Below are 22857 nucleotides of genomic sequence, written 5' to 3'. Positions count from 1 at the left end.
GGGGCACAGGACACGCGGTCACACATGTCTGGTAGCGGGAGGTCCTGGCTAAGCAGGTGTGCTGCCCGTTGTCACCGCTGCCCAACAGCCATGTCTGCCCTCACCTGTGCACCTCTCACTCTGGATTGGGGTGCTCCTGATTTGTCCCTGGTGTTGGGGACCGCCCTGCCCACTGCAGTCTGTCTTCACAGGAGCCCTAACCTGGCAGGGCCCTGGGGCCACGATGCGCCCTTCCCTGTGTGCCACTCCCCAGGCCTGATGGGTCTCTGAACGAGCAGGAGCAGTGACCGTCCTCGTATCCTGGAAGGGACCAGGCGGATGGGGGGTCAGAGCCGCCCCGTCCTGTGGGCACAGCGCTCACTGAGGACTGAACTATGTCCCTCAAAATTGATGTCGACATCCTAACCTCCAGGACCTCAGACTGTGACTGGATTTGGAAATGGTCTCTAGGGGTTTAGGAAAAATGAGGTCACTAGGGTGGGCCCTGATCCAATAGGACTGTGTCCTTATAAGGAGAGATGAGGACACACACACACAGAGGGACGGCCATGTGAGGACACGGGGAGCAGACGGCCGTCCATACGCCCAGGAGAGAGGCCTGAGGGGGGACCAGCCCTAGGACACCTGTACCTCAGGCTCCATCCCCAGAACCAGGAGAGAGAAACGTGTTTAAGGACAGGCCCAGGCTGGGGTCCTTGGTCACGGTGGCCCCAGCAAAGTGACACAGTGCTTTTCACTCTCACCCTTGCAGTCAGGTTGTAGGTGATGAACTTGCACACCCGTCACCCCCGAGGGGGGTGTTGGAAGGGGGCCCTTGGGGGGGACCATGCGTGCTCTCTCGGCCGCTGTCTCGGGGCCCCTGGCTCAGCTGCTCAGTCCGGGGGCTCCGATTTGGGCTCAGTGCCAGGGGAGGGCATGTGCGGGAGAGTGGGGAACCCGGGCTTGCGCCCCACCAGGCCTGGGTCTCAGCGCTCAGACACGCCCCGCTGGCTCTCTGAGGGCGCCACTTGGGCGGTGGCCCCGGTGGCTCACGGCCTGTTGTTGTGTCACAGCCATCTCCACCAAGATGATCGACAGGATCTTCTCAGGAGCCGTGACGCGGTACGTGCCCTCGGGCTTCGGTCTCCTGGTGACTTTGGTGGGTGTGGTGTGCGTGGGTCCAGTTCTGTGTCATTCACACTTTGGCGTGTTCCGAGAGTGTGTCGTCGCCACGTGAGGTCACAGTGAGGGGCGCACACATGCTGTTCTCACGCGAGGTCATAAATAAGGGGACACACCTCTGTCACATGAGATCACTCGTGAGGGGGACACAGGCCCTGGGCATCCGAGTGAGCCCTGGGCTTGGGGCGCTGAGGGCCACAGGCAACTGTGACCGAGCCCACGGCAGCCACAGCTACCGCGCCTGCCTCACCTGGTCCCAGAGCCACCTCTGCAGTCACCGGCCGGCTCTGGGGGCTTCCCCAGAAGGGACCGAGTGTGGCCCTGGGCCAGATGCAGTGGGCCAGCAGGGCCGCGGGCCTCACTGCGTCCCTGACGGCCTCTCTCGCTTCCGGCGCTGAGCGCAGAGGCAGGAAAGTGCAGAAGGAGGGGAAGCTGAGCTACGCCGACTTCGTCTGGTTCCTCATCTCCGAGGAAGACAAGAAAACGCCCACCAGGTAGGCGTGTGGCAGCTGTGCTGGGCCCCACCTGGAGGGGCAGTGGGAAGCCACCCGCTCGCCGTCACCCAGCAAGGGTCCCCGGGGTCCGTCCTGGGGACATCTGTCCCAGGCAGAGTCCTTCCCGGGCGGGTCCCTTGCTGGGTGGCTTTGGTCCTGGCAGGCGGGTGGTGGGGTCTGTCCTGGCCTGTGTGCCGAGCTGCGTGCTGAGCTGCGTGCTGAGTGCGTGCCCACCTGTGTGCCGAGCTGCGTGCTGACCTACGTGCCGAGTGCGTGCCCACCTGTGTGCCCACCTGTGTGCCGAGCTGCGTGCTGACCTACGTGTCGACCGGCCTGTGTGCCGAGCTGCGTGCCGAGCTGCGTGCCGACCGGCCTGCGTGCTGACCCGCCCCCATCCTGTGCGCACAGCATCGAGTACTGGTTCCGCTGCATGGACCTGGACGGCGACGGCGCGCTGTCCATGTTCGAGCTGGAGTACTTCTACGAGGAGCAGTGCCGCCGGCTGGACAGCATGGCCATCGAGGCGCTGCCCTTTGAGGACTGCCTGTGCCAGATGCTGGACCTGGTGAAGCCCCAGAGTGAGGGTACGGTCGTGAGGGGACCCCCGTGAGGTGGGGGGTGGGGGGTGGGGGCTGAGGGGGTGGCACAGCAAGCGCACAGCCCTGCACCTGGGACATCAGCCACCCTTGGGGGGCAGCCACTCAGTTGTGACACAGCTGGGGTGGGGGGGGTCCTGGTCCTTCCCGGCACCCTCAGCTCACCTGTGACGGGGTCCCGTCCTGTACGGTGAGCACACATAGTCCCCAGGGTCAGGAAGGTGGGTGTCCCCCACCCACGTCCACGCCCCTCTGCCTCTGCTCCTCGATTCCCCATCTCAGGGCACGTGGCCCAGGACCCCTGGTGTGAGTGCTGCCGTGTCATGTGCCACTGGGCTGTCCCCTGGTCCCCAGCTGGCTTGAGTCCCAGCCCTGTGTGGCGCCCCACCTGGGGCCGGGACCCCGGGCCAGCCGGGGGTGTCCTGACGGCCCTCACCTGACAAGGCTCCCTCCAGGGGGCGACAGTGGCCCACAGAGGGACCCGGGGACCCACAGGTTGGACACAGAGGGACACGGTCTCTGAGCCGGGAGCCTCGGTCGGTGGTGTTTGTGAGCTTAGAGCCCTGGTCTGGGCCCGGGGCCCGCTGTCCGTCCCGAGGGTCCCCTCCTGCTCCGTGTCACCGTGTTGCGTGGGGGCAGCCCTGCGGCCCGAGCCGGACCCTCCCTGGGCTCTGTGTCCCTCGCGGGCACTGCGACCGCAGGCCCCTGCTCTGCTGCCGTCCCCACTGTCCCAGCTGGGCCCCCCCCCCCCCATCCCCGTGTGCGTTTCCCGCGAGCGCTGGTCGGAACCCGCAGCGTCTCCGAGGCCCGCCCAGTGGTGGGCGTGCCCGGGGTCACGTGTGCACCGCCCCGCTCCTCAGGGAAGATCACGCTGCACGACCTCAAGAGGTGCAAGATGGCCAACGTCTTCTACGACACCTTCTTCAACATCGAGAAGTACCTGGAGCACGAGCAGAAGGAGCAGGCGTCGCTGCTGCGGGTGAGGGGGGCTGGAGGGATGGGTGGGGCTGGGGAATGGGGGGTGCGGTGAGGGGCCGGGCAGCGTGGGCAGCGCCCTGTGACACGCGTGTGCCGTAGGAGACCGAGAGTGAGGGCCCCGAGCTCTCGGACTGGGAGAAATACGCCGCGGAGGAGTACGACATCCTGGTGGCCGAGGAGGCTGCGGGCGAGCCCTGGGAGGACGGGTGAGTGGGGGGCCGGGACGCACGCGCTCCTTCGTGTCCCTGCTGAGCAGCGTCCCCTGCTGGGGGGACGTGCCTTACCCACCAGGCTAGCGCGTGGGTGGCTTGGCTGCCGGTTTGGGGCACGTTTCCCAGAGTAAGGCCACGTGCACGCTGCTTTCCGTGAGTGCCGTCCGCACATGTGTGGGCCCCACACGTAGGGGACACTGGGGCCACACGTGTGTTCCCCCCACGTCACCCTGGTGCTGGGGACGCAGCGTGGGCAACACGGTCATTGGCCTGCCAGTGCCCTCCCTGGGCTGCAGCTGTTGGTCCCGCTCGCTTTGTCCCGGGGCCTCTGGGTTCTGTCCTCGCACTCAGCTGTCTGTGACCGCGGCAGCGTGGCCGCGTCCCAGCACTCTGCACATGCTCAGTCCTTCTTGCTGTTGCGCGTGGGGCGCCAGCACGCGGCGGGTGCCGTGCTCAGGGGCAAGCACCCTGCGTGCTGCTGTCCCAGGCGCCGGACGCACCATCCACCGTGACGCGTGGCAGGCGCAGAAATTTCTGAGAGTGTCTTTATCAGCCTCAGGAACCCGCTCCCCCAGCTTGGGGAGACTTGGGAAAGTTTGCAGGCGCTTTGGGCCAAATAAAGCCCAAAAATCTCTTTGCGGGCTGTGGGTGCGGTGACTTAGTGGCGTTTGATGGCTGCCCACCTCGCGCTCCCCACATACCCCCCCTTGGCGGTGCCGTGTCTTTCTTACACCACACGTGTGTCTCCCACTCACACCTTCCGTTTGCAGACGCTGCCCTTTACCTTGTGACAGTGTTCCTGGGGGTTGGGACGCCAGCCTCCTGGCATGCGGAGAGTGTCCCCCTGCCTCTGTTCTGTGTGGAGGACAGGGGCGTCCCCCCGGGGGGGGGCTTACCACTGATGGGCAGAGAGTTGGCGGCAGCCCGAGGCACAGCTGTCAGGTCGCCGGGGAAACGTCATCTGCTGGTCTGGCTGCCGGAGGGGTCCCCTGCTCTGGGCTGCTGTGTCCCGACCCCTCAGGGTCCCCTGCAGGCCCCCCACGTGTGTTCCCCCCACGTCCCCTGGTGTGTCCCCCTGGGCCACCAGTGTGTCCTCCCTACATTCCCTCCTGTGTCTCCACCGCCCCCTCCCTGCAGGTACGAGGCCGAGCTGAGCCCCGTGGACCAGAAGCTGAACGCACTGCGGTCCCCGCTGGCCCAGAGGCCCTTCTTCGAGGCGCCATCCGCGCTGGGCCCCGTGGACCTGTACGAGTACGAGAGTGGGGGTGACGACCTGCAGCCTTCGTGACCCGCGGCCTCCAGGGACTGTCTGTGGCAGGCAGCTGGGTGCAGCGGCTTCTAAAAAACAAGCAACTGTGTGATGGTTGAGCTCTTTTACGGAAAATGAAGTGCGTTTGTATGGAATGATACCCTGTATTTATTCAGCACGGAAGCTGGTCAGAGATGGTCGTGGGCGCGTGTCCCCACCCGTCCTGCAGAGCCTGGAAGCTGGGCCCGGCGGGCAAGGGCACCTGCGGCCCTGCTGTCCGGCCGTCCAGCCGAGGCGTTTGGACACGTTCCGCGTCCTGGGCGCCGTCCACATCGGAGGGGAACTGGTTTCTGCTCCGAGCGGATCCGCCTCAGGTGAGGGACCTGCACGGGCTTCGGGGCGTCGGCGGCTGTGTTCTTGCCCGGCCGCGAGTCAGAAGCTTCCGGAGCCGGCGTGCCCGCCCGCACACGTCCCGGGCCCAGGCCTCCTGCGGCCACAGCCCCACGCGGTGGGAGGGCGCGACCCCAACTACCAAACGTCTCCACCTGAATGTACAAAGTATGTAAAGTTAGCTTTTATGTGCTGTGTAGGCCAGTTTTAAAATGTTTTACGAGATCACGTTTGTATTTTCAAATAAATAATTTAAGGATTTTCAGCCACAGGCTCTGGTTACTCAGCCAGCACCCCCAGCCTGTGACACAGATGTGGCCCAGTTCACAGAGGGGACGCTGGCACCAGATGGCAGTGTCACTGGGGTGGGGACAGGGAGCCCACTGGGTGCAGGTCACGGGACCTGAGGCCCAAGAGTTCCCAGCAGTGGGACCCTCATCGCCGGTGCAGCTGGCACTGCAGCCAGTGGTCCTGACGCCCCTGCCCCAGACAGTCCGTCCCACGCGGTTGTGGGGAGGAGTGGGGAGACACCGTGACACAAACACTGCTCCTCAGATGGTGACCCCCGAGCCCGGGTGGGTGGAGGGAGGGACCCCGCAGAACTCAGCCTCGTATGGCAACAGGGCTGTCCCAGGACCCCAGGACCCCAGGTCAAGGTCCCACAGGGACATGCAGACTTGTCTCCCGGGTCAGCTGTCATCTGCACAATGGGGGTTGGGGTCCTCGCCTACAAACATGAAATGGGAGACCCCCCCAACATTGCTCCCCAGGGCCCCACGAGGCTGGCTATACAGGCCAGTGCCCTCTGGTCCAGGACGGCTCTGTGCTTCGGCACCAATATGAGAATGACGTGGCAGGAGCAGCCCTTATCCAGAGGGAGGACAGATAACAGGTGTCCCCTGGATAACAGGGGTTCCCCAGCAGGGGCTAGGCCTATGGCAGCAGGCATGACAGTGTTCACACAGCAGGGCCAGGCCGCCAAGAGTCCACAGACCAAATAGCCTGAGCACGTGGGACCACGGAACCGGACCACACTGAGCCGGTAAACACGGGACCAGAAAACACGGATCTGGACCTCACGGAGCCAGAAAACATGGAGTTGGACTACACACAGACCACACGGGGGAGCACACAGAAGGAGGGTGCTGGCACCAAGCTCCCCAGAGGGGAGTACAGCTGAGTCTGGAAACCTCCTTCCCAGCTGAGCTGAGCACAGTGGTCAGCCAGAGCCCAGCCAGGAAGCTGAGGGCGGTAGACACCTGGGTGGGCGGAACCCAGCATGCTGGGAGTCCCCGTTGACAATCACGTGGCCCTGTCCCGTGTACAGGGGACCCGCTGTGTGGTGCAGACAGCAGGGCCGGGGTCATTATCGTTCACCCGGCAGCCTGGAGGCCCCAGGTCATCTGCACACAGGCCGCTGACTCCCCCACCCTGGGAATGGCCGGCTGTGGACACAGCATGGTGATGGAGAGGGACGTCCCAACCTGAGTCCTACCTGGTGTGGTCACCTTCAGTCACACACCCTTGGGGATCGGGAGCCCTCAGGACACATGGACCCACGGACAGATGGGCACAGACACAAGGACAGACGGACACAGATGGACGGACACAGGGACGGATGGACTCAAATGGACACAAGGACAGACGGATGGACACGGACAGACACAGGGATAGGCGGACATAGACAATGGACACACGGATGGCCCAGTTCCCACCACCACCCCCCAGGGTAGTTTTCTGTGAATTCGGGGTCTGTGAGGTGAGCAGTGAGTCCTGAGCAGCCAGACTGGGGGTTCTGCACAGGCCCTGCCCCCACCCCACCCCCCATGAGGACACACAGGATGCAGCACGAGTGGGAAGCAACCCTGAGACCACCACACGTGGAGCCTTCCCACAGGCCGACGCCCCCTCCTGGCACAGAGCCCAGGTTGTGGGGACCCACCGGGGTGTCTGCACATCTGCAAGGGCCGCCCCAGACCTCTCACTCAGGCCCACCTGGGGGTCAGCCAGGTCGGAACCAGGAGAGATGCTGATGACCCCAGGGCACCCTGAAACCCAGTGCCCTGAGGACGGGGACCACACCCCAGCCTCGGGCACCCGAGGTCCCCACACCATGGTCAGAGCACCCAGATGGTCAGGAGGCTTGGGTCCCCCAGTCAGGCCAGCCCCTGGGGGTCCACCCACAGGGCAAACACCAGTGAGCGTCTACACAGCCAGCCCCTAGGTGTTCTGTCCACACAGGGAGCCCCACGTAATTGGGCCCCAGGGCAGCCCAGGTCCCTGTCCAGGGCCCTAGTGCTGACCGCAAAGGCCCCTGCTCCCGTCCCCACAGTCCCGCCCTAGGCACAGGCCTCGAGTCGCCTGGGAGACCCCATGAGACGGGGTGTCCCACCTCCCCAACCCAGGGCCTGGGGCCAGCAGCAGGAAGAGGCAGCCCCACGCGAGCCCCTGTCAGCACCGCACAGCCTGGCCAGCGTCCTCTCCAGCCCCATCCACGCCCCACTCAGCGGCCACCCAGGCCCAGCCCAGAACGTACCCCTGGGGGGTGCACTGTGTACATGTCCTCCGGAGCTCTCGGAGGCCTTGGAGACAGGAACTTGACATCACAGATGTCCCTGCAGGGAGAGGCATGGACGGTGAGGCCTCCACCCTTGGCCACCGGCTAGCCGGGAGCAGGACTCCCCCAGCCTCACCTCCGCCTCCATCCCAGCTGGGAGACTGAGGGAGACCAGGCAGGAGTAGGATCCCTGGGGGGGGAAAGTCCAGTCGGTGGACAGATGGAGGCTGACAGGCAGGGGATGGGGTGTGAGGGGAAGGAGGAAGGGTGTGGAAGAGGCAGGAGGGACCGTCCCCTGGGGCCTCTGGAGAGAGCGTGGCCCTGGGACACCTTGAGGGCAGACTCCTGGTCTCCAGGCTGGGGGAGGATGGGTGTCTGTGGTTTTAAGCCCCAGGTTTGTGGTCGTCAGTGACGGCCCTCACAGGACCGCGTCTGCCTCTGGAAGGAGCAACCACACGGCCTCCCGGACGGACGGATGGAGGAAGGCACGGGCGTCAGGCTGCAGAGGGTCCCAGACAACCCATGAGCAGTGGTGATCGCCTGGGGCAAGCGGGGCTATTAATAATTAACTCCGGCCCTTCCACCAGGATGGGAAGCTCATGTGCCCCGTCTGCAGCATTTCTGGAAACTGAGCTGAAACACAAAAGGCAAAGGACCGACCCAAGATGAGGAAACGGCGAGTGGGGCTGGCTGGAAGGCAAGCAGCTGGTCACCCTCTTCTTGTTCCTGTTCTTCCCCACTGTGTGCAGTTTAAATGACCAGAGACAACTGGACGTGTCTGTGTGGGGACGCAGAGAAAGCCCCACAGGGCCAGGCCCTGGGTCCCAGGCAGAGGCCGTCCTCTGTCCTTCCCTCTGTCCATCCCTACCAGGTCACATGAGCCTGACCGACCCTCTCTCCACACCTGGGCATACGAGGCCGTCCACCGTCTGTCCACCCTGTTGTCCATTGTCAACACCTGGATGAGACGATTCATCTGTCCATCCAACCTGGACAGATAAGGGAGCCTGTCTGTCGCCAGAGAGAGGAAGTGTCCTGCCACATCAGCTCTGGGTCCTGGCACGTGGAAAGGGATCAGTTTGGGGGCACCCTGGGAACTCGCCTGCATGTCCATGACAGTGTGACAGGAAGCCCTGCAGCAAGTGCAGACATCCCCACTGTGACTGTCCAGGGCCCTTCTGGTGGAACCCACCCATGTAAAGATGCCCCTGGGCACCCACATTTCATACGTATCCCCACCCTGGGGCCTTACAGACAGTGGGTACAGATGGTGATGGCAGTGTTGGGCGTCAGTCTGTGAAACGCTGGTTTTCCTCCAGGTGACCCCCTCACCCCAGGCTGAAGCAGGGATGTGTCCATGGGGCCGAGAGGAACCAGGTAACAAGGTGTGTGGTGTCCACTAACCGACCATGGAGGGACCTGCCCACGACCCTGCCCTCCCAGGGGGAAGGGGGCCTTGGTCGTCCCAGTGCATACCAACCCCCTCCCACTTCCCACATCCACGAATGAAATGTCAGCACCCGACTGAACCCACACTCAGGCCTGACCCCTCAACGCACGCAGCCCTGTCGGCTGTGCAGTACAGGGTGACCAGAAGGGACAGGCCGCCTGGCAGATGGCTGACCCAGCCTGATGTCTACAAATCCCCCAGACGCTGTACCCAACACTAGGTCACACAGAGCCCTGGAGGGGATGGTGGCTGAAAAGCTGCAACGCACTCACCTTGAATTTACAGAAGGAATGACCCAAATTCACAGCTGCCTTCCTGCTCATACACAGGTGAGGCAGCCAGTGACCTGTGCTTGGGACAGGACACGCCCCGATGAGACAGCCGGTTCAGGTGAGACAGCGGTGACCTCTGTTGGGGACAGGACACGCCCCGGTGAGCATCCCAGGTGTCAGGAGAGCCCCACTCCGTCACCCTCCATCTCACACCCACGCGTCCCACGAGTCACTGGTGCTCCCATCCCTCCCGAAAGCCTTAAAGGACTAGCTGGGGGCTGTTAGCAGGGTCTTCCCTCAAGTGACTCCCTCGTCCCTCGGCCTCTGCCCCCCACAGCCGGCACCCTGAGGACCCCCTGCGCATGGACAGCGAGTCACCTCAGAGCTCAGCCCGGCCGCCTGCAGCCCATTCCCGCCGCAGTGGCCGTCACCAGGCAGTAGAGGACCCCACGCGGGCCAGGCGGGTGGCATCACACAGAAGGGGAGGGAGCCTGCGCAGGAAGCCACGGGGAAAGACCCTGGCCGACCAGTGTCTCCGGGCCTCGTGGCTCCGGGGCCACCCCACGCGCTCCTGAATGGGCCCTCCATGTCGGTGATGCGGGCTCCACGCGCCTGTCAGGCCCCGAGCCCGTGTGCCCTGCGGGTTCCCGCTTCCTCGGGATGACACCCAGGTGGTCCGCGGTCCCTCTGTCCGCCTGAAGCCCCTCCCCGAGGGGCAGGCCCGGCGGCGCCGGCGCTGAGCGAGCCGTAGGGGGCGCTAAGTCACCACGGAAACGTCGCTCTGGACACCACGTCCCCAGGGGCGGGCGGGGAGAGGAAGGCGGACCAGTCCAGGCCACAGGGCTCTGCTATCGTTTCCCAAGACACAGGGACCCGCTGAATCTGGCGCCCAAGCCCCGGGACTACCAGGCAGCGCAGACCTCAGAACCTGCAGGCACGGTCAGGACCCCGGCAGATGGCATCAGACGCCCAAGACAAGCTCTGGTCCCCTGGGCGTGGGATGGGACCCCCAAGGCAGAGCCTGGGACACCTGGGGAGTCCTGAGCCCCCAAGGCAGCGTCTGGGATCCCGGAGGATGGGTGGGACCCCGAAGGCAGGGCTCGAGACGCCCAGGGATGGGAAGGGACCCTGGGGCCACACGCGGGCCACCAGCGCAGACTTAGGAACCCCTCGGCGGGACCTGAAGTCCCCAAGCAGCTTTTGGAACCCTCCCAAGCCGGACTCGAGACCCCAAAGCAGAGTGCGGACCCTGGGGGACAGGCTCGGACCCTCCCAGTTAGGCTCTGAGGCTCCCGGGGACCGGCTCGGAACCCCCAAGGCAAATCTCGGACCCCTGAGACCGCACTCGGTCCCGCAAGCAGAGTGCGGGACCCCAGCGGACAGTTAAAGACGCCAGGACCGGACCCCAGACCCCGCGCGGAGGCCGGAGCGGGGCGCGGGAAGGCGCTGGGTCGGCGGCAGCGCCCGCCGGCCGTCGGGGACCGGCTTCTGGCCCCACACACCGCGCTACCCGAACCGGGACGCGCCGCGAGTCCCCTGCGCAGACTAGAAGCGCTCACCCCGCCCCGGCCGCGACCGCGCACCAATCAGGGGCCGGCGAGCACATGACGCCGAGCGACCAATGGGAAGCCTGCGCCTTAGCACGACCCCGAGGCCCCGCCCCATCGCGTTCCGGGGGACGCAGGATGTGGGCCCTCCGGGCCGCCGTCCGCCCGAGAGCATGGCTCTCTCGCGTGGCTCCGAGGGCCGCACCGCCGCTGCCAGCCTGCCCCGTACGCGCGCTCGCCGCCTTCGGCCCCGGGGATCCAGGGGACCTGCGGGGTAGAGGGGGCGGAGGCCGGGGCCCACGTGCGGATGGCTGGAGAAGCCGAGCGGGAGAGGAGGACGAGGAGGGGCCAGAAGATGCGGAGGAAGAGGAAGAGGAGCTGCTGAGGAGGGACCCTTTGCTGCCGGCGGGGACGCAGCGTGTGTGCTTGGTTCACCCTGAGGTCAAGTGGGGACCGGGAAAGCCGCAGCTGACGCGAGGTGATCCGGGGCTGGGTCACGGGCGGGGTCTCGGGGGGGCGGGACTCCGAGGGCTGGACCTGATAGGGCGGGGGGCTGAGGGGCGGGACTCCGAGAGCTGTACCTCATAGGGCGGGAGCTGAGGGGGCGGTACTTCGGGGGCTTGAACTCGTGTGGCGGAAAAGTCGAGGGGAGGGGCCCAGGGTTGGACCTCATGGGGCGGGGCTCCAGGGCTGCCAGTCAGAGGTGGGGTTTCTGCGTGTCGGACGCCTTGACTCTGAAGGCGGGCTTGCTGGGGGTGCTAGGGTCCGGGCAGAGCTGAGCCTCCCTCCCGACCTGCCGGGGAGCCTGCCTGAAGCAGCCCTCACCTAGGACGCATTTCTCCCCTTAGCCGAGTGGCAAGTGGCGGAGGCGGAAGCACTGGTGCGCACGCTGGACAACTGGTCGGTGGCGGAGACGATGGTGGTGCCAACCAAAACGCCGGACAGGAAGCTCATCTTCGGCAAAGGGACCTTGGAGCACCTGACGGGTGGGTGCAGCGCTCCTGTCCCTGTCCTTTCTCTCATTTTCCGGAGAGGAACAGAGCAAGTAGACGCTGTCGCTCTGCAGGACTGAGGTGGCCTCAGGGGAAATCGGATCAGATCTGGAACAAGCCTGATATCCCCACGGGAGCTCCTACGAGGCCCCAGGGCGGGCAGCTTAGAGTAGGGTGCAGCCGGCCCCCAGCCCCCCAGCCCCCCAGCCCAGCTCTCCCTCCCAGCCGCCTGACACCCATTTTCAGCACCCGAATGTGGTTCCTGCCTGTGGACTCTGCTCTCCTGGGACCCCCTAGAGCCCCCACCCCATACTGTCGTCTGGCTCACAGTTCAGAGCAGCGAGCACAGCAGCCGAGCTGGAGGGGAGGTGCTCACTGCCTGTCTCTCTCCCCGGGTCTTAGATGCATTCAGTCCCCATGGGGTCATGTGATCTCCATGTGTGTGTTTGTGCGAGTCCCACACCCCTGAACATGGACCCCGGGCTCCCCTCGACCCCGACCCACACCCCAGACGTCCCCAACACCGTGCTCAGAGAGTCCGGTGACACAGCCAACCATCGTGCAGGGTCATCCTGTGACAGTCGTCCTAATGGGACCCTCTCTCCCTTAGAGAGAATTAGAGGCCTGACGGGAATCTCAGCTGTCTTCCTGAATGTGGAGAGGGTGTCCCCGTCCACCAAGGTACTGGAGGTCATGCTATGCTGTCCACCCTCTGCCGAGGCCTTGCTCTGCTTCTCCCACAAGGGACAGAGGACCCAGGGTCTCGGGAGTGTCATGTGCCCCTCACTTGAGGTCCCGGAGTGTTCACCCCGTCACGCACTCTCCTTTGCTAGAAAGAGCTGGAGGCCATGTGGGGCGTGCGGGTGTTCGATCGGTTCACCGTGGTCCTGCACATTTTCCGCTGCAACGCACGGACCAGGGAGGCGCGGCTCCAGGTGGCACTGGCGGAGCTCCCCCTTCTGAGGTAGTGGCACGACACGGGCTCGCGGCCCACAGCGGGACCCCTTCTTGTTTCCACCCGTTTGACTGTGTTCAGGTGTGGTAAGGACGGAACCTTCTGCCCGTGAGGACGTCACCTACAGTGGGACCCTGTGTGCCCGGCAGTGCAGGCCCACGCGGGGCGGGGGGGGGACCCCAGTGCACTCGTGCTCCATGCAGAGTCCCCACCCAAAGTTCTGTCCTCGTCCTCGCATGTGACACGTTGTGCCCGCTCCGTTCTCACTGGATGGGCTTGTGTGTCTTCTCCCGGCTACTGAACTGCCCTGTTGCCACACCAGGTCCAACCTGAAAAACGACGTTGCCCGCGTGGACGGACGAGGGGGCTCTCGCTACATCATGGGGTCAGGTAACATGTCCAAGTTTTTGTCACCAGATGCTGGGAATGGGGGATGTCACAACGGCCACCTCTTGGAAGGGGACAGCATCCCTGAAAGTACTGATGTGGCCAGGGCTACACGTGGGGATTGTCTGCAGTCAGCCCAACAAGCTAGGGATCCAGATGGTCTCCTGGGGCAGTTGTAACAGGACCGCAAACCGAGGGCTTAAAACACCAGAAATGCGTTTTCTGCCAGTCCTGGAGACCAGGAGTCTGCCCTCAAGGTGTCCCAGGGCTGTGCTCCCTCCGGAGGTCCCAGGGGACAGTCCCTCCTGCCCCTTCCAGCTCCTGGGGGCTCCAGACGTCCCTGGGCTGGTGGCCGCCTCCCTCCCTTCTCTGCCTCCGTCTCCACGTGGCGTCTCCTCTGTGTCTGTGTCCCTCCTCTTCTGTCTCTGACGAGGACACTGTCATTGGTTCAGGCCCCTCTGATCCAGGACGACCTCATCTCACATTCTTCACTCACTTAGTCCTGTCTGCAAAGACCCTGTTTCCACATACATTCCCATCCCTAGGTTCTGGGGGTCAGGATGTGGACACATCTTTGGGTCACCACTCAGCCCACTGTGGATATTGGGGGCTGTGTTTCAGAGGCTCTTACTTCCTGCCGAGTAAAGGGGAGCCTGGGTGACCTCAAAGGGCAGAAGTTGGGGGCGACTGCCTAGGGACTTGAGCACTCCTGCCTGTCCCCTATAGGTGCCTGCGCCCCACAGGTTGCTCTTGCCTCGGTCCCCTGGGGTGTGCACTGACTCACCCCCTTGGCTGTTTCCAGGGGAATCTTTCATGCAAGTGCAGCAGCGTCTCTTGAAGGAGAGGGAAATGAAAATCCGGAAGGCCCTGGACAGACTCAGGAGGAAAAGGCAGCTCCTGGGAAGGCAGCGGAGGCGGCGGGAGTTCCCGGTGGTCTCCGTCGTGGGGTACACAAACTGTGGTGAGTGGGGGGCAGGAGCAAGAAGTGGGAGACACAGCCTTGTGAGTGGGGAGGAGTGAGAAGTGGGGACCGCCTGCCCTGGTGCTGCTGGAGTGTTTTAGGCGAATCTACTTGCAAACGCAGCAGGGCTGCAGGACTCACCAAGGGCTGACAGACGGTGAGAACAGAGCGGAACGGGTGATCGTCTGCCCGGGGCTTCTTGGTGTCACGGCATCCCACCCACTCATGTCACTGGCGTGTTTACTCAGTGCCTGGACACCCTCAATGCCGGAAAGCTTACAAACTCAGCACTAGAATAAACTTGAGTTTTGAAGTCCGTTCACAGTAGACACGCTTTTAGAAGATAAGACCAGTTCAGATTTGTGAGGTTTGTCTGTAACGCTCGTGTTAAGTGAAATCTCATGTACGAGACAGAAGTCTGGGTGTCTTCTGGAGGCACAAAGCTCGATGTCACAGGCACCTTAGGTAACCAAAGAGGCACCACATTCATGTGTTTGCCGCCATTATTCACTCAATAAGCATTTGCCGAGCTCCGAGAGGTCCAGCGCTCTGTGATCTCGCTGCACACGGATGGGACACGGCCAGCAACCCATCACCAGCACCTTGTGGTCTGTGTCCAGAGAGGGGTCCCACAGAACCCGGAGCACGTGTAGCTTACAGAAGTCCTGAGTATATGCACACGTGTAGTCACAGCTGCCGGGAAGTGTGGGTGCCTGTGTGTGCCCGTCTGCCAGACAGCCGGGGACTCATCACCGACACTCCCTTTCAGAGGTGGCAGCTCGGTGTCCGGCTGTCCCTGGAAGCTCACCCAGCCCCGGGGTGCCCTCCTGTCTTCTAAGAGCATGTGTGCTGTAAGTGGACGGGGGTGGACACGCCAATATGCATCCAGGCGGCGCTGTCCTACCCTCTCCCTCCACGTCACAGGTCCCCTCCCACTGACCTCTAGGGCAGAATGAACCCAGTGGCCACCAAGAGGTCTTGGCCTGCTAGCCAGTTCCTGTGGTGGCTCCAAACATGAGTCAGGGACATAGAGAGGTCCCTTTTGTCAGGAAAGGCTGACTGGAGGGGACGTCCTCTGGGGGCCACCTCAAGTACACTGCCCTGCCTGTCTGTACCATCACCCCCGTCTACACCATAAACCGTCTACACCATCTATACGGTCTCCCTCTCTGTCTACACCGTTCCCTGCCTGTCTACACCCCCCTCATTTATACCGAGACCCCCATTACACCATCGTTTTCCTGCACCACCACCCTCGTCTACACACACCCCACCCATCTGACACACAGCGTACACCCGGGCTCCGTCATCACTCCGTCTACACCGTCACCCTCCCCGGCACTGGCTGCACCGCCCTGATTCGCACAGGTGCCCACACCACTGGCCCTGCTCCACCTGCTCAGGAGCCTGGACAGCCACTGCTGGGTCTCCCGACGTGTCCCGAGGGCCCTGCAGAGACCTAGGAGCTCAGACCTCACAGGCACTCGGGCCGCCTCTACCCGACGTGTGAGGGTCAGATGTGACGTGGAGCAGCCCCCGGTCCAGCGGCACACGTAGGACACGGGAGGGGCTTCCATGCAGCGTGAGTCCTTGTGCCAACTTGCAGGAAAGACCACGCTGATCAGGGCTCTCACGGGAGACGCTGCCGCCCAGCCGCGGGACCAGCTGTTTGCGACGCTGGACATCACGGCCCATGCGGGGTCACTGCCCTCCCGGATGACTGTCCTCTACATGGACACCATCGGGTTTCTGTCCCAGCTGCCCCACAGCCTGATCGAGTCCTTCTCTGCCACCCTGGAGGACGTGGTGCACTCGGTGAGTGGGGGTGTCAGGGCCAGGTCGTCCGTGCACGTGTAACGGGGCCGGGTCCCCTGACACACGGCACAGTGGGGGGGGTGAGTCCCCTGACACACGGCACAGCATGGGGGTGGGTCCCCTGACACACGGCACAGCGGGGGGTGAGTCCCCTGACACACGGCACAGCAGGGGGGTGAGTCCCCTGACACACGGCACAGCGGGGGGGTGAGTCCCCTGACACACGGCACAGCATGGGGGTGAGTCCCCTGACACACGGCACAGCAGGGGGGTGAGTCCCCTGACACACGGCACAGCAGGGGGGTGGGTCCCCTGACACACGGCACAGCGGGGGGTGAGTCCCCTGACACACGGCAGAGCAGGGGGGTGAGTCCCCTGACACACGGCACAGCGGGGGGGTGAGTCCCCTGACACACGGCACAGCAGGGGGGTGAGTCCCCTGACACACGGCACAGCGGGGGGTGAGTCCCCTGACACACAGCACAGCGGGGGGTGAGTCCCCTGACACACGGCACAGCGGGGGGGTGAGTCCCCTGACACACGGCACAGCGGGGGGGTGAGTCCCCTGACACACGGCACAGCAGGGGGGTGAGTCCCCTGACACACGGCACAGCATGGGGCTGGGTCCCCTCACACACGGCACAGCATGGGGCTGGGTCCCCTCACACACGGCACAGCAGGGGGGTGAGTCCCTGACACGGCACAGCATGGGGCTGGGTCCCCTGACACACGGCACAGCAGGGGGCTGGGTCCCCTGACACACGGCACAGCAGGGGGCTGGGTCCCCTGAGACAGCACAGCAGGGGGTGAGTCCCCTGACACACGGCACAGCAGGGGGCTGGGTCCCCTGACACACAGCACAGCAGGGGGGTGAGTCCCCTCACACGGCACAGCAGGGGGCTGGGTCCCCTGACACACGGCACAGCAGGGGGCTGGGTCTCCTGACACACGGCACAGCAGGGGGCTGGGTCCCCAGACACACGGCACAGCAGGGGGCTGGGTCCCCTGACACACGGCACAGCAGGGGGCTGGGTCCCCTGACACACGGCACAGCAGGGGGCTGGGTCTCCTGACACACAGCACAGCAGGGGGTGAGTCCCCTGACACACAGCACAGCAGGGGGCTGGGTCCCCTGACACACGGCACAGCAGGGGGCTGGGTCCCCTGACACACGGCACAGCAGGGGGCTGGGTCCCCTGACACACGGCACAGCAGGGGGCTGGGTCCCCTGACACACGGCACAGCAGGGGGTGAGTCCCCTGACACACGGCACAGCAGGGGGCTGGGTCCCCTGACACACGGCACAGCAGGGGGCTGGGTCCCCTGACACACGGCACAGCAGGGGGCTGGGTCTCCTGACACACGGCACAGCGGGGGGTGAGTCCCCTGAGACAGCACAGCAGGGGGGTGAGTCCCCTGACACACGGCACAGCAGGGGGTGAGTCCCCTGACACATGGCACAGCAGGGGGCTGGGTCCCCTGACACACGGCACAGCAGGGGGCTGGGTCTCCTGACACACAGCACAGCGGGGGGTGAGTCCCCTGAGACAGCACAGCAGGGGGGTGAGTCCCCTGACACACGGCACAGCAGGGGGCTGGGTCTCCTGACACACGGCACAGCAGGGGGCTGGGTCCCCTGACACACGGCACAGCAGGGGGGTGAGTCCCCTGACACAGCACAGCAGGGGCCTGGGTCCCCTGACACACAGCAGGGGGGTGAGTCCCCTGACACATGACACAGCAGGGGGCTGGGTCTCCCACAACATGACACAGCAGGGGGCTGGGTCCCCCAAAACACGGCACAGCAGGGGCCTGGGTCCCCTGGAACATGACACAGCAGGGTGCCAGGTCCCCTGAACATGACACAGGTGGGGGCCGGCTAACCTGAAACACAAAACAACTGAGGGATGGGTCCCCTCAACTGTAATACAGCAGGGACCGGGTCCCTTCACATGGTATACAACCTGAGGCCACGTCCCCTCACATATGAAATGGCATGTCCTGGGTGGCGTCCCAGGACAGCAGGCTCATGAGGACTGGTGACATCTGAACAAGGCCTGGGGTTTAGTGAGGAGATTGTACCCAATGTCAGCCCCTTGGTGGTGACAAGCACCCCTTAATGTTTGAGGTGACAGCACAGCAGAAGGGGGTGTGATGGCCATGTGCCAACTCTTGCACAGTGTAAGTTGTCTGAAAATGTAAAACTTCTGGAATGAAACCTTTTTGAAAAAACTTAAGTTTTTCCGAAAAAAAGAACCTAGCAGTGAACACCCCAAACCATAAAGGGCGCATTTTTCCAGTGGCTGAATTACATGTAGCTTTTGTTTCCTTTACTGAATTTCCAAATTTTGCTTAAGGAACCTACCTGTAAAATGTTTAAAATTAGGTGAAAAAGCAATGTTTAAAACGTGAAGTAGCACAACTTCTAGGATTCACAGAAGGGGGACCCGCCCACAGCTCTGAATGAATACCCCTGGGTGGGTGGGTGGCCGGTGCCTGCACAGTGGGACGTGGTGCAGACGCCGAGCGGCCCCTTCGTCCGGCTGGACCAGGAGGGGCCTCGTCACTGAGCTTCTACTCTGTGGCCCCCCCTCAGGTGCCAGCCACCCCCACCGGGCATGGGGACTGCGTGGGGGCAGCGCCCACCCTCAGCCGTGCTCCTGGGCGGTCTTCCGTGTGGACTGGCGGGGCTGGTGGCCTGCATGTCTCATCACGTGTCCTGCCTGGTCCCTAGGACCTGATCGTCCATGTGCGGGACGTGAGCCACCCCGAGAGCGAGCTGCAGAAAGCCAGCGTCCTGTCGGCCCTGCGCGGCCTGCACTTGCCCGCTGCGCTGCTGGACTCCATGCTGGAAGTGCACAACAAGGCCGACCTCCTGCCCGGGTGAGCTGTCCCCCCTGAGACTCCCGGGGCCACGTGTCCCCCCCACAGCCCCCCTGTTCTCGGGGAGGACAGGCCACCACGTACCCCCACACAGCCCCCCTGTGCCAGGAAGGATGGGTCAGAGTGCCCGTTTTCCACTGCTATCAGGCGCCTTTCCCTCAGAGCGCGGGCTTGGGGTGCATGCTCTGAACACCTGCACCTCCGCGTGCCCTGTATGTCACCCCCGTCACTGTTCCTGTCATCTGACTGTCCCACGGGGCCCTGTCCTCCCCTGGGATGGGCTGCAGCAGTCACAGTGGGGGCCCCTTGGGCAGGGGGCCTGTGGGGACCCTCGCCCGCTTGTCCTGTGGCTGAGCGGTCTGTGGGCCTCCCCCACACAGGTACAGCCCGGTGGGACCACGTGTCCTCGCTGTGTCTGCCCTCCTGGGGCTCGGGCTGGAGGAGCTGAAAGCTGAGGTGGAAGATGCCATCATGAGGGCGACAGGGAGGCAGGTCCTAACCCTCCGTGTCCGGCTGGCAGGGCCACAGCTGAGGTGTGTCGGGCTGTCCAGTGGGCAGGGTGGTGGCCCTGAGTGGCTGTCGGGCCCTCGCTGGGTACAGGCTGCCCACACGAGCTGTGTCTCTGAGTTACCCACTCAACTGTAGCCTGGTGTCCCCGGGTGACTGACACCACAGGGCCATTGGCAGTCCCTCCCACCAGTGACGAGGGCCCCACTGTGGCCTAGGGCTGCACCCCCGGGGTCAGCCGTCCCACGAACAGGGTCGTCACCTGTTTTCCCAGCTGGCTGCATAAGGAGGCGACAGTGCAGCATGTGGAAGTGGTCCCCGAGGCCGGTGTGGCCCACGTCACGGTCATCATCAGCAGCTCCGCTTATGGCAAGTTCCGGAAGCTCTTTCCAGAATGACAGGTGGCCTGTGGCCTGGGGACCGTCGTTTCAGCCGCAGAGGTAGGCAGGCGGGTGTCACCTGGTAGCTCCCCCCCCACCCAGGTCGGCGGTGCAGGCGGTGCGGGCGGTGCGGGCGGTGCGGGTGGTGTGGGCGGGCGGTGCGGGCGGGCGGTCTGAGGGACCGCACTCGGCAGCTCCAGCTCGATGGCCAGCACGCTGTGTGGGCTGACTTCCCTTCCAGATCTTTCCACTACGAGACATGAAAGCCTAGTTCCTGCGTGTGTAAACCAGCCTCTGTGGCTCCTCCCCGCGCTGGCTGCCTGCAGGACGCTCTGCCCACAGCGGCCACTGAAGGAAGCAGGTGCAGTTTTTTCGTCCCCTGTGTGTTTCCCAGTCACAGCTGCCCGGCCTTGCTCTTCCCCAGCCTGACGTCAGAGGACTCATCCCCAGTGGGTCTCCCCACAAAGGCAGAGGACAAAGAACACGTGTCGTCACGGAAGCAGGAGGCCAGGAGTGCACTGAGCGTCGCAGGAGCCGCTAAGAGACCACACGACGGGAATACTCGCCTCACACAGACGGGACACATGCGTCCATCACACACGTTACTTGTCAACCACAGGAAAAGTTAAACTGGGACATCTCAGTGACCAGGAGGCTCCATCCTGGAGCAGAACTCGCAGGACCCCGTTGCTGGCGCTCTGAGTGCAAACAGCCTCCAGACGACCTTCCTGGTGCAAAGTGGCTGGAGGGCCTGGGCACTCAGGCTGACGAGCCCTCAGGGACACCGAGAGCCAAGCGACTGCAAGTGCCATCCGGAAGAGCTGCAGTGACGGGGTTCTCTTTCTCTCGCCCCCTGGCACCCAGGAAGCTCGTTGTTTAATTATGTGCCTTAGGGTTGCATTCCACGTCACAGGGGTGTCTGTTGAGTTGTCCCAGCACGTTGTAGTTCGGGTGACAGGAAGAGAACGTCTGCCCTCTGCCGAGCGTGCCTTGTCCTGCTAGACCCCTGCCACGCGGCCTGCGGCCCCACCCACCCTCACCCAGGGCTGTCTTCCTAAACCTGCTTCTGAGCTCGGCCACCCTGTGGAAACGCAGCCTGGGGAGGAGTGGAGACACAGTGATGGCGCTGAGACGTCCCCATGAGACTCCCCGTGTGGTGGCCAGGATCGTGTCCCCACAGACGTCCCCGTGCTATCCTCAGAACCTGTGACGTGCTACCTACTGGGCAACAGTGAGGACGTGACGTTGCAGACACGACCAGGTGAAGCATCCAGAAATGCAGGACGGCCCTGCATTACCCCGGTGGCCCTGCCTGTCATCACAAGGGTCCTTATCAGGGAGCAGGAGGCTGAGTCGGAGATGGGAGGAACCAGCCATAGTGAGTCAGACAGAAAGCGAGAGGGCCGTGGTGATAGCTCTGCAGGTGGAGGAAGGGGCCACCAGCCGAGCTGTGCTGGAAGCATCCGGAAGCTAGAAAGCCAAGGAAGCATTTTGAGAGGCGAGATCGCCGTTGTGAGCCGTGGAGCCTCCAGAACCCGTCCTGCCCTCACCTGACAGCCCATGAGACCATGTCAGACTCCTCACCTGCAGAATTGGGAGGGAATAAACCTTGCTTGAAGCGACCGTCATGGCCATGTGTGGCATTAGCCCCAGGACACCCACACACGGGGTCTGGGGGGCGGCACGAGAGGTCCCAGGACAGCCTCCCCAGGACCTGGGCTCCCGGGACCCCCGGCTGCGTGCGGAGCTGCACCGTCTGCTCCACAAGGTGCAGGGAGCTGCCGGCTGCCCAGTGAGGCCGTGTGGTGCAGGACAGCTGTCTCTAGGACGATGACAAGGCCAGTCCCGCGAACCTGGGCCTCAGAGCACCTGCTTCTCGGCCTCATTCAGCCCAGCCCTGAGGACTAGCTCCTACGGGGTCTCTGAGCACAAGGGGGTTCTGAGGGGACCCTGGCAGGTGGGGAGTGTCCTGCTTGGACCGTGCCCCCAGGCTCCCGGCCCAGTTCGCTCACCAGCCTGTGGCCCCCCTGGGTGACCATCCCCACTGTTCACTTGCAGGCACCTCACCCATCTGTCACGGGGGACGCCCATTTCCGTCCAGGTCCAGCCTCCAGGCATCGTCCACCCGACCCCAGGGCCTCCCCGTCTGGGACATGCAAGCCAAAGCTGTGGGGGGTTGTGGTCTCTGGTCCCTGCTCTCCTTGCCCTGCCCCTGACCTCTGTCCCCTCCACACCCCCAGAGTCCCCACCCCAAGGACTCGGGAACAGAGCTCAGTCCCAGAGTTGCCTCAGACACAACCTATGCACTGCAGGGTCCAGACCCCACTGTAGAAGCAGAGCAAGGGGGGGTCTCCAGGAGAAGGATGAGGCAGGGGTCTCAGGGGGCCCATAGAAGGCTGGGGTCTCGGGACCCGGCGAGAGGTCTGCAGGTCTTGGGAGGCCTGGAGAGAGGTCTGGGGTCTCGGGGCCCATAGAAAGGGCTGGGGTCTCAGGGAGCCTGGAGTCAGGGCTGGCATCTCAGGGGACCTGGAGAGAGGCCATGGGTCTCGGGGGGGCCCAGAGGAAGGGCTGGGGTCTCAGGGCCCCATAAAGCAATTGTCGGGCTTCCCGTGGGGGGAGCAGGTACAAAACCCTCCCACCCCTCTTCCCCCCAGCATGCAAAGTCTCCTAAGACCCCCTTTCTGCAGACAGGCTTCTCCCCTCACTGTTCCGGGGTCCACTGTGCCCAGAGGAGCCCAGGCCCTGAAAACAGCCCCATGTGGGTGGGAGGGAGGTCGTCAGTGGAAGAGGTGTGGGCTGGGCAGAGCCCCCGGGGGCCCAGCACGTCTCTGAGGAGGGATGGTCCAAGGATAGTTTGGACAGAGCTGAGATCACTATGTGACTAGTGGCTCATCCACCAACTATTCAGCGATTCCGTAGCCACGCGGGGCGTTGTGAGGACATGACATGAGCAAGACCGGCCCTTGCCCACGGCAGGCTGTCCCCAGGTGTGCACCCGGAAGTCGCCCGGCAGGTACGCGTCATCTGGTACAAGTCTCTGAAGCTCATCGTTGAAATGAAATCCAGAATCC

General features: G+C 64.0%; 3 protein-coding genes across 22 annotated transcripts in view; 2 read left to right on the top strand and 1 right to left on the bottom strand.

Moving 5' to 3' along the window:
• The window catches only part of PPP2R3B (protein phosphatase 2 regulatory subunit B''beta), a 37383-nt gene extending 32038 nt beyond the window's left edge, over positions 1 to 5345 (top strand). For all 3 annotated transcript variants that reach the window (XM_074323890.2, XM_074323889.2, XM_074323891.2), the window contains 6 exons: positions 1053 to 1101; positions 1566 to 1655; positions 2064 to 2239; positions 3112 to 3230; positions 3329 to 3435; positions 4579 to 5345. In XM_074323890.2, the coding sequence (XP_074179991.2) occupies positions 1053 to 1101; positions 1566 to 1655; positions 2064 to 2239; positions 3112 to 3230; positions 3329 to 3435; positions 4579 to 4729 (692 nt within the window). In that variant the 3' untranslated portion in view covers positions 4730 to 5345. The remainder of the gene's footprint in view (positions 1 to 1052; positions 1102 to 1565; positions 1656 to 2063; positions 2240 to 3111; positions 3231 to 3328; positions 3436 to 4578) is intronic.
• Positions 4835 to 11059, bottom strand: LOC109439282 (uncharacterized). Of its 14 annotated transcripts, XR_016019965.1 has the most exons (7): positions 9738 to 10154; positions 9360 to 9495; positions 8542 to 8693; positions 7968 to 8270; positions 7774 to 7827; positions 7617 to 7695; positions 4987 to 5235 (listed from the first exon to the last, which is right to left on the bottom strand). XR_016019965.1 is itself a non-coding variant. In XM_088794958.1 (5 exons), the coding sequence occupies exons 3-5, from the start codon at positions 8547 to 8549 to the stop codon at positions 4879 to 4881; spliced, it is 444 nt and encodes a 147-aa protein (XP_088651084.1). In that variant the 5' UTR covers positions 8550 to 8693; positions 9360 to 9495; positions 10919 to 11059; the 3' UTR covers positions 4835 to 4878. The 14 variants fall into 14 exon arrangements, 7 of the variants coding, with proteins under 7 accessions (XP_088651084.1, XP_088651083.1, XP_088651082.1 ...); XR_016019963.1 differs by having other exon boundaries at positions 7774 to 8270; XR_016019964.1 differs by having other exon boundaries at positions 7617 to 7827.
• GTPBP6 (GTP binding protein 6) lies at positions 10964 to 21409 on the top strand. 5 transcript variants are annotated; one of them, XM_088794951.1, is made up of 11 exons: positions 10964 to 11384; positions 11755 to 11892; positions 12509 to 12579; positions 12732 to 12862; positions 13176 to 13243; positions 14043 to 14201; positions 15808 to 16016; positions 18751 to 18899; positions 19280 to 19432; positions 19681 to 19846; positions 20211 to 21409. In XM_088794951.1, the coding sequence occupies exons 1-10, from the start codon at positions 10964 to 10966 to the stop codon at positions 19802 to 19804; spliced, it is 1623 nt and encodes a 540-aa protein (XP_088651077.1). In that variant the 3' UTR covers positions 19805 to 19846; positions 20211 to 21409. The 5 variants fall into 5 exon arrangements, 4 of the variants coding, with proteins under 4 accessions (XP_088651077.1, XP_074179995.1, XP_074179994.1 ...); XM_074323894.2 differs by having other exon boundaries at positions 20181 to 21409; XM_074323893.2 differs by having other exon boundaries at positions 20028 to 21409.
• The last annotated feature ends 1448 nt before the right edge of the window (positions 21410 to 22857 follow it).

The sequence above is a fragment of the Rhinolophus sinicus genome, chromosome 18, assembly GCF_057876585.1.
Source record: "Rhinolophus sinicus isolate RSI-liver-muscle chromosome 18, RSI-T2T, whole genome shotgun sequence".
Taxonomy (NCBI): domain Eukaryota; kingdom Metazoa; phylum Chordata; class Mammalia; order Chiroptera; family Rhinolophidae; genus Rhinolophus; species Rhinolophus sinicus.
The sequence above is the reverse complement of the archived record's forward strand: the minus strand, read 5'-3'. Positions and strand labels throughout refer to the sequence as shown.

What these genes read in the sequence shown, in the direction of transcription:
- LOC109439282 (XM_088794958.1), bottom strand. An exon ending in ACACAGTGCACCCCCCAGGG is followed by an intron (nt 5,236 to 7,616) that starts GTACGTTCTGGG and finishes TTGTACATTCAG; the next exon opens with GTGGAGACGTTTGGTAGTTG.
- GTPBP6 (XM_088794951.1), top strand. Translation starts at nt 10,964, where the DNA reads ATGACGCCGAGCGACCAATGGGAAGCCTGCGCCTTAGCACGACCCCGA. An exon ending in GACCTTGGAGCACCTGACGG is followed by an intron (nt 11,893 to 12,508) that starts GTGGGTGCAGCG and finishes TCTCTCCCTTAG; the next exon opens with AGAGAATTAGAGGCCTGACG. An exon ending in CGTGGGGTACACAAACTGTG is followed by an intron (nt 14,202 to 15,807) that starts GTGAGTGGGGGG and finishes GCCAACTTGCAG; the next exon opens with GAAAGACCACGCTGATCAGG.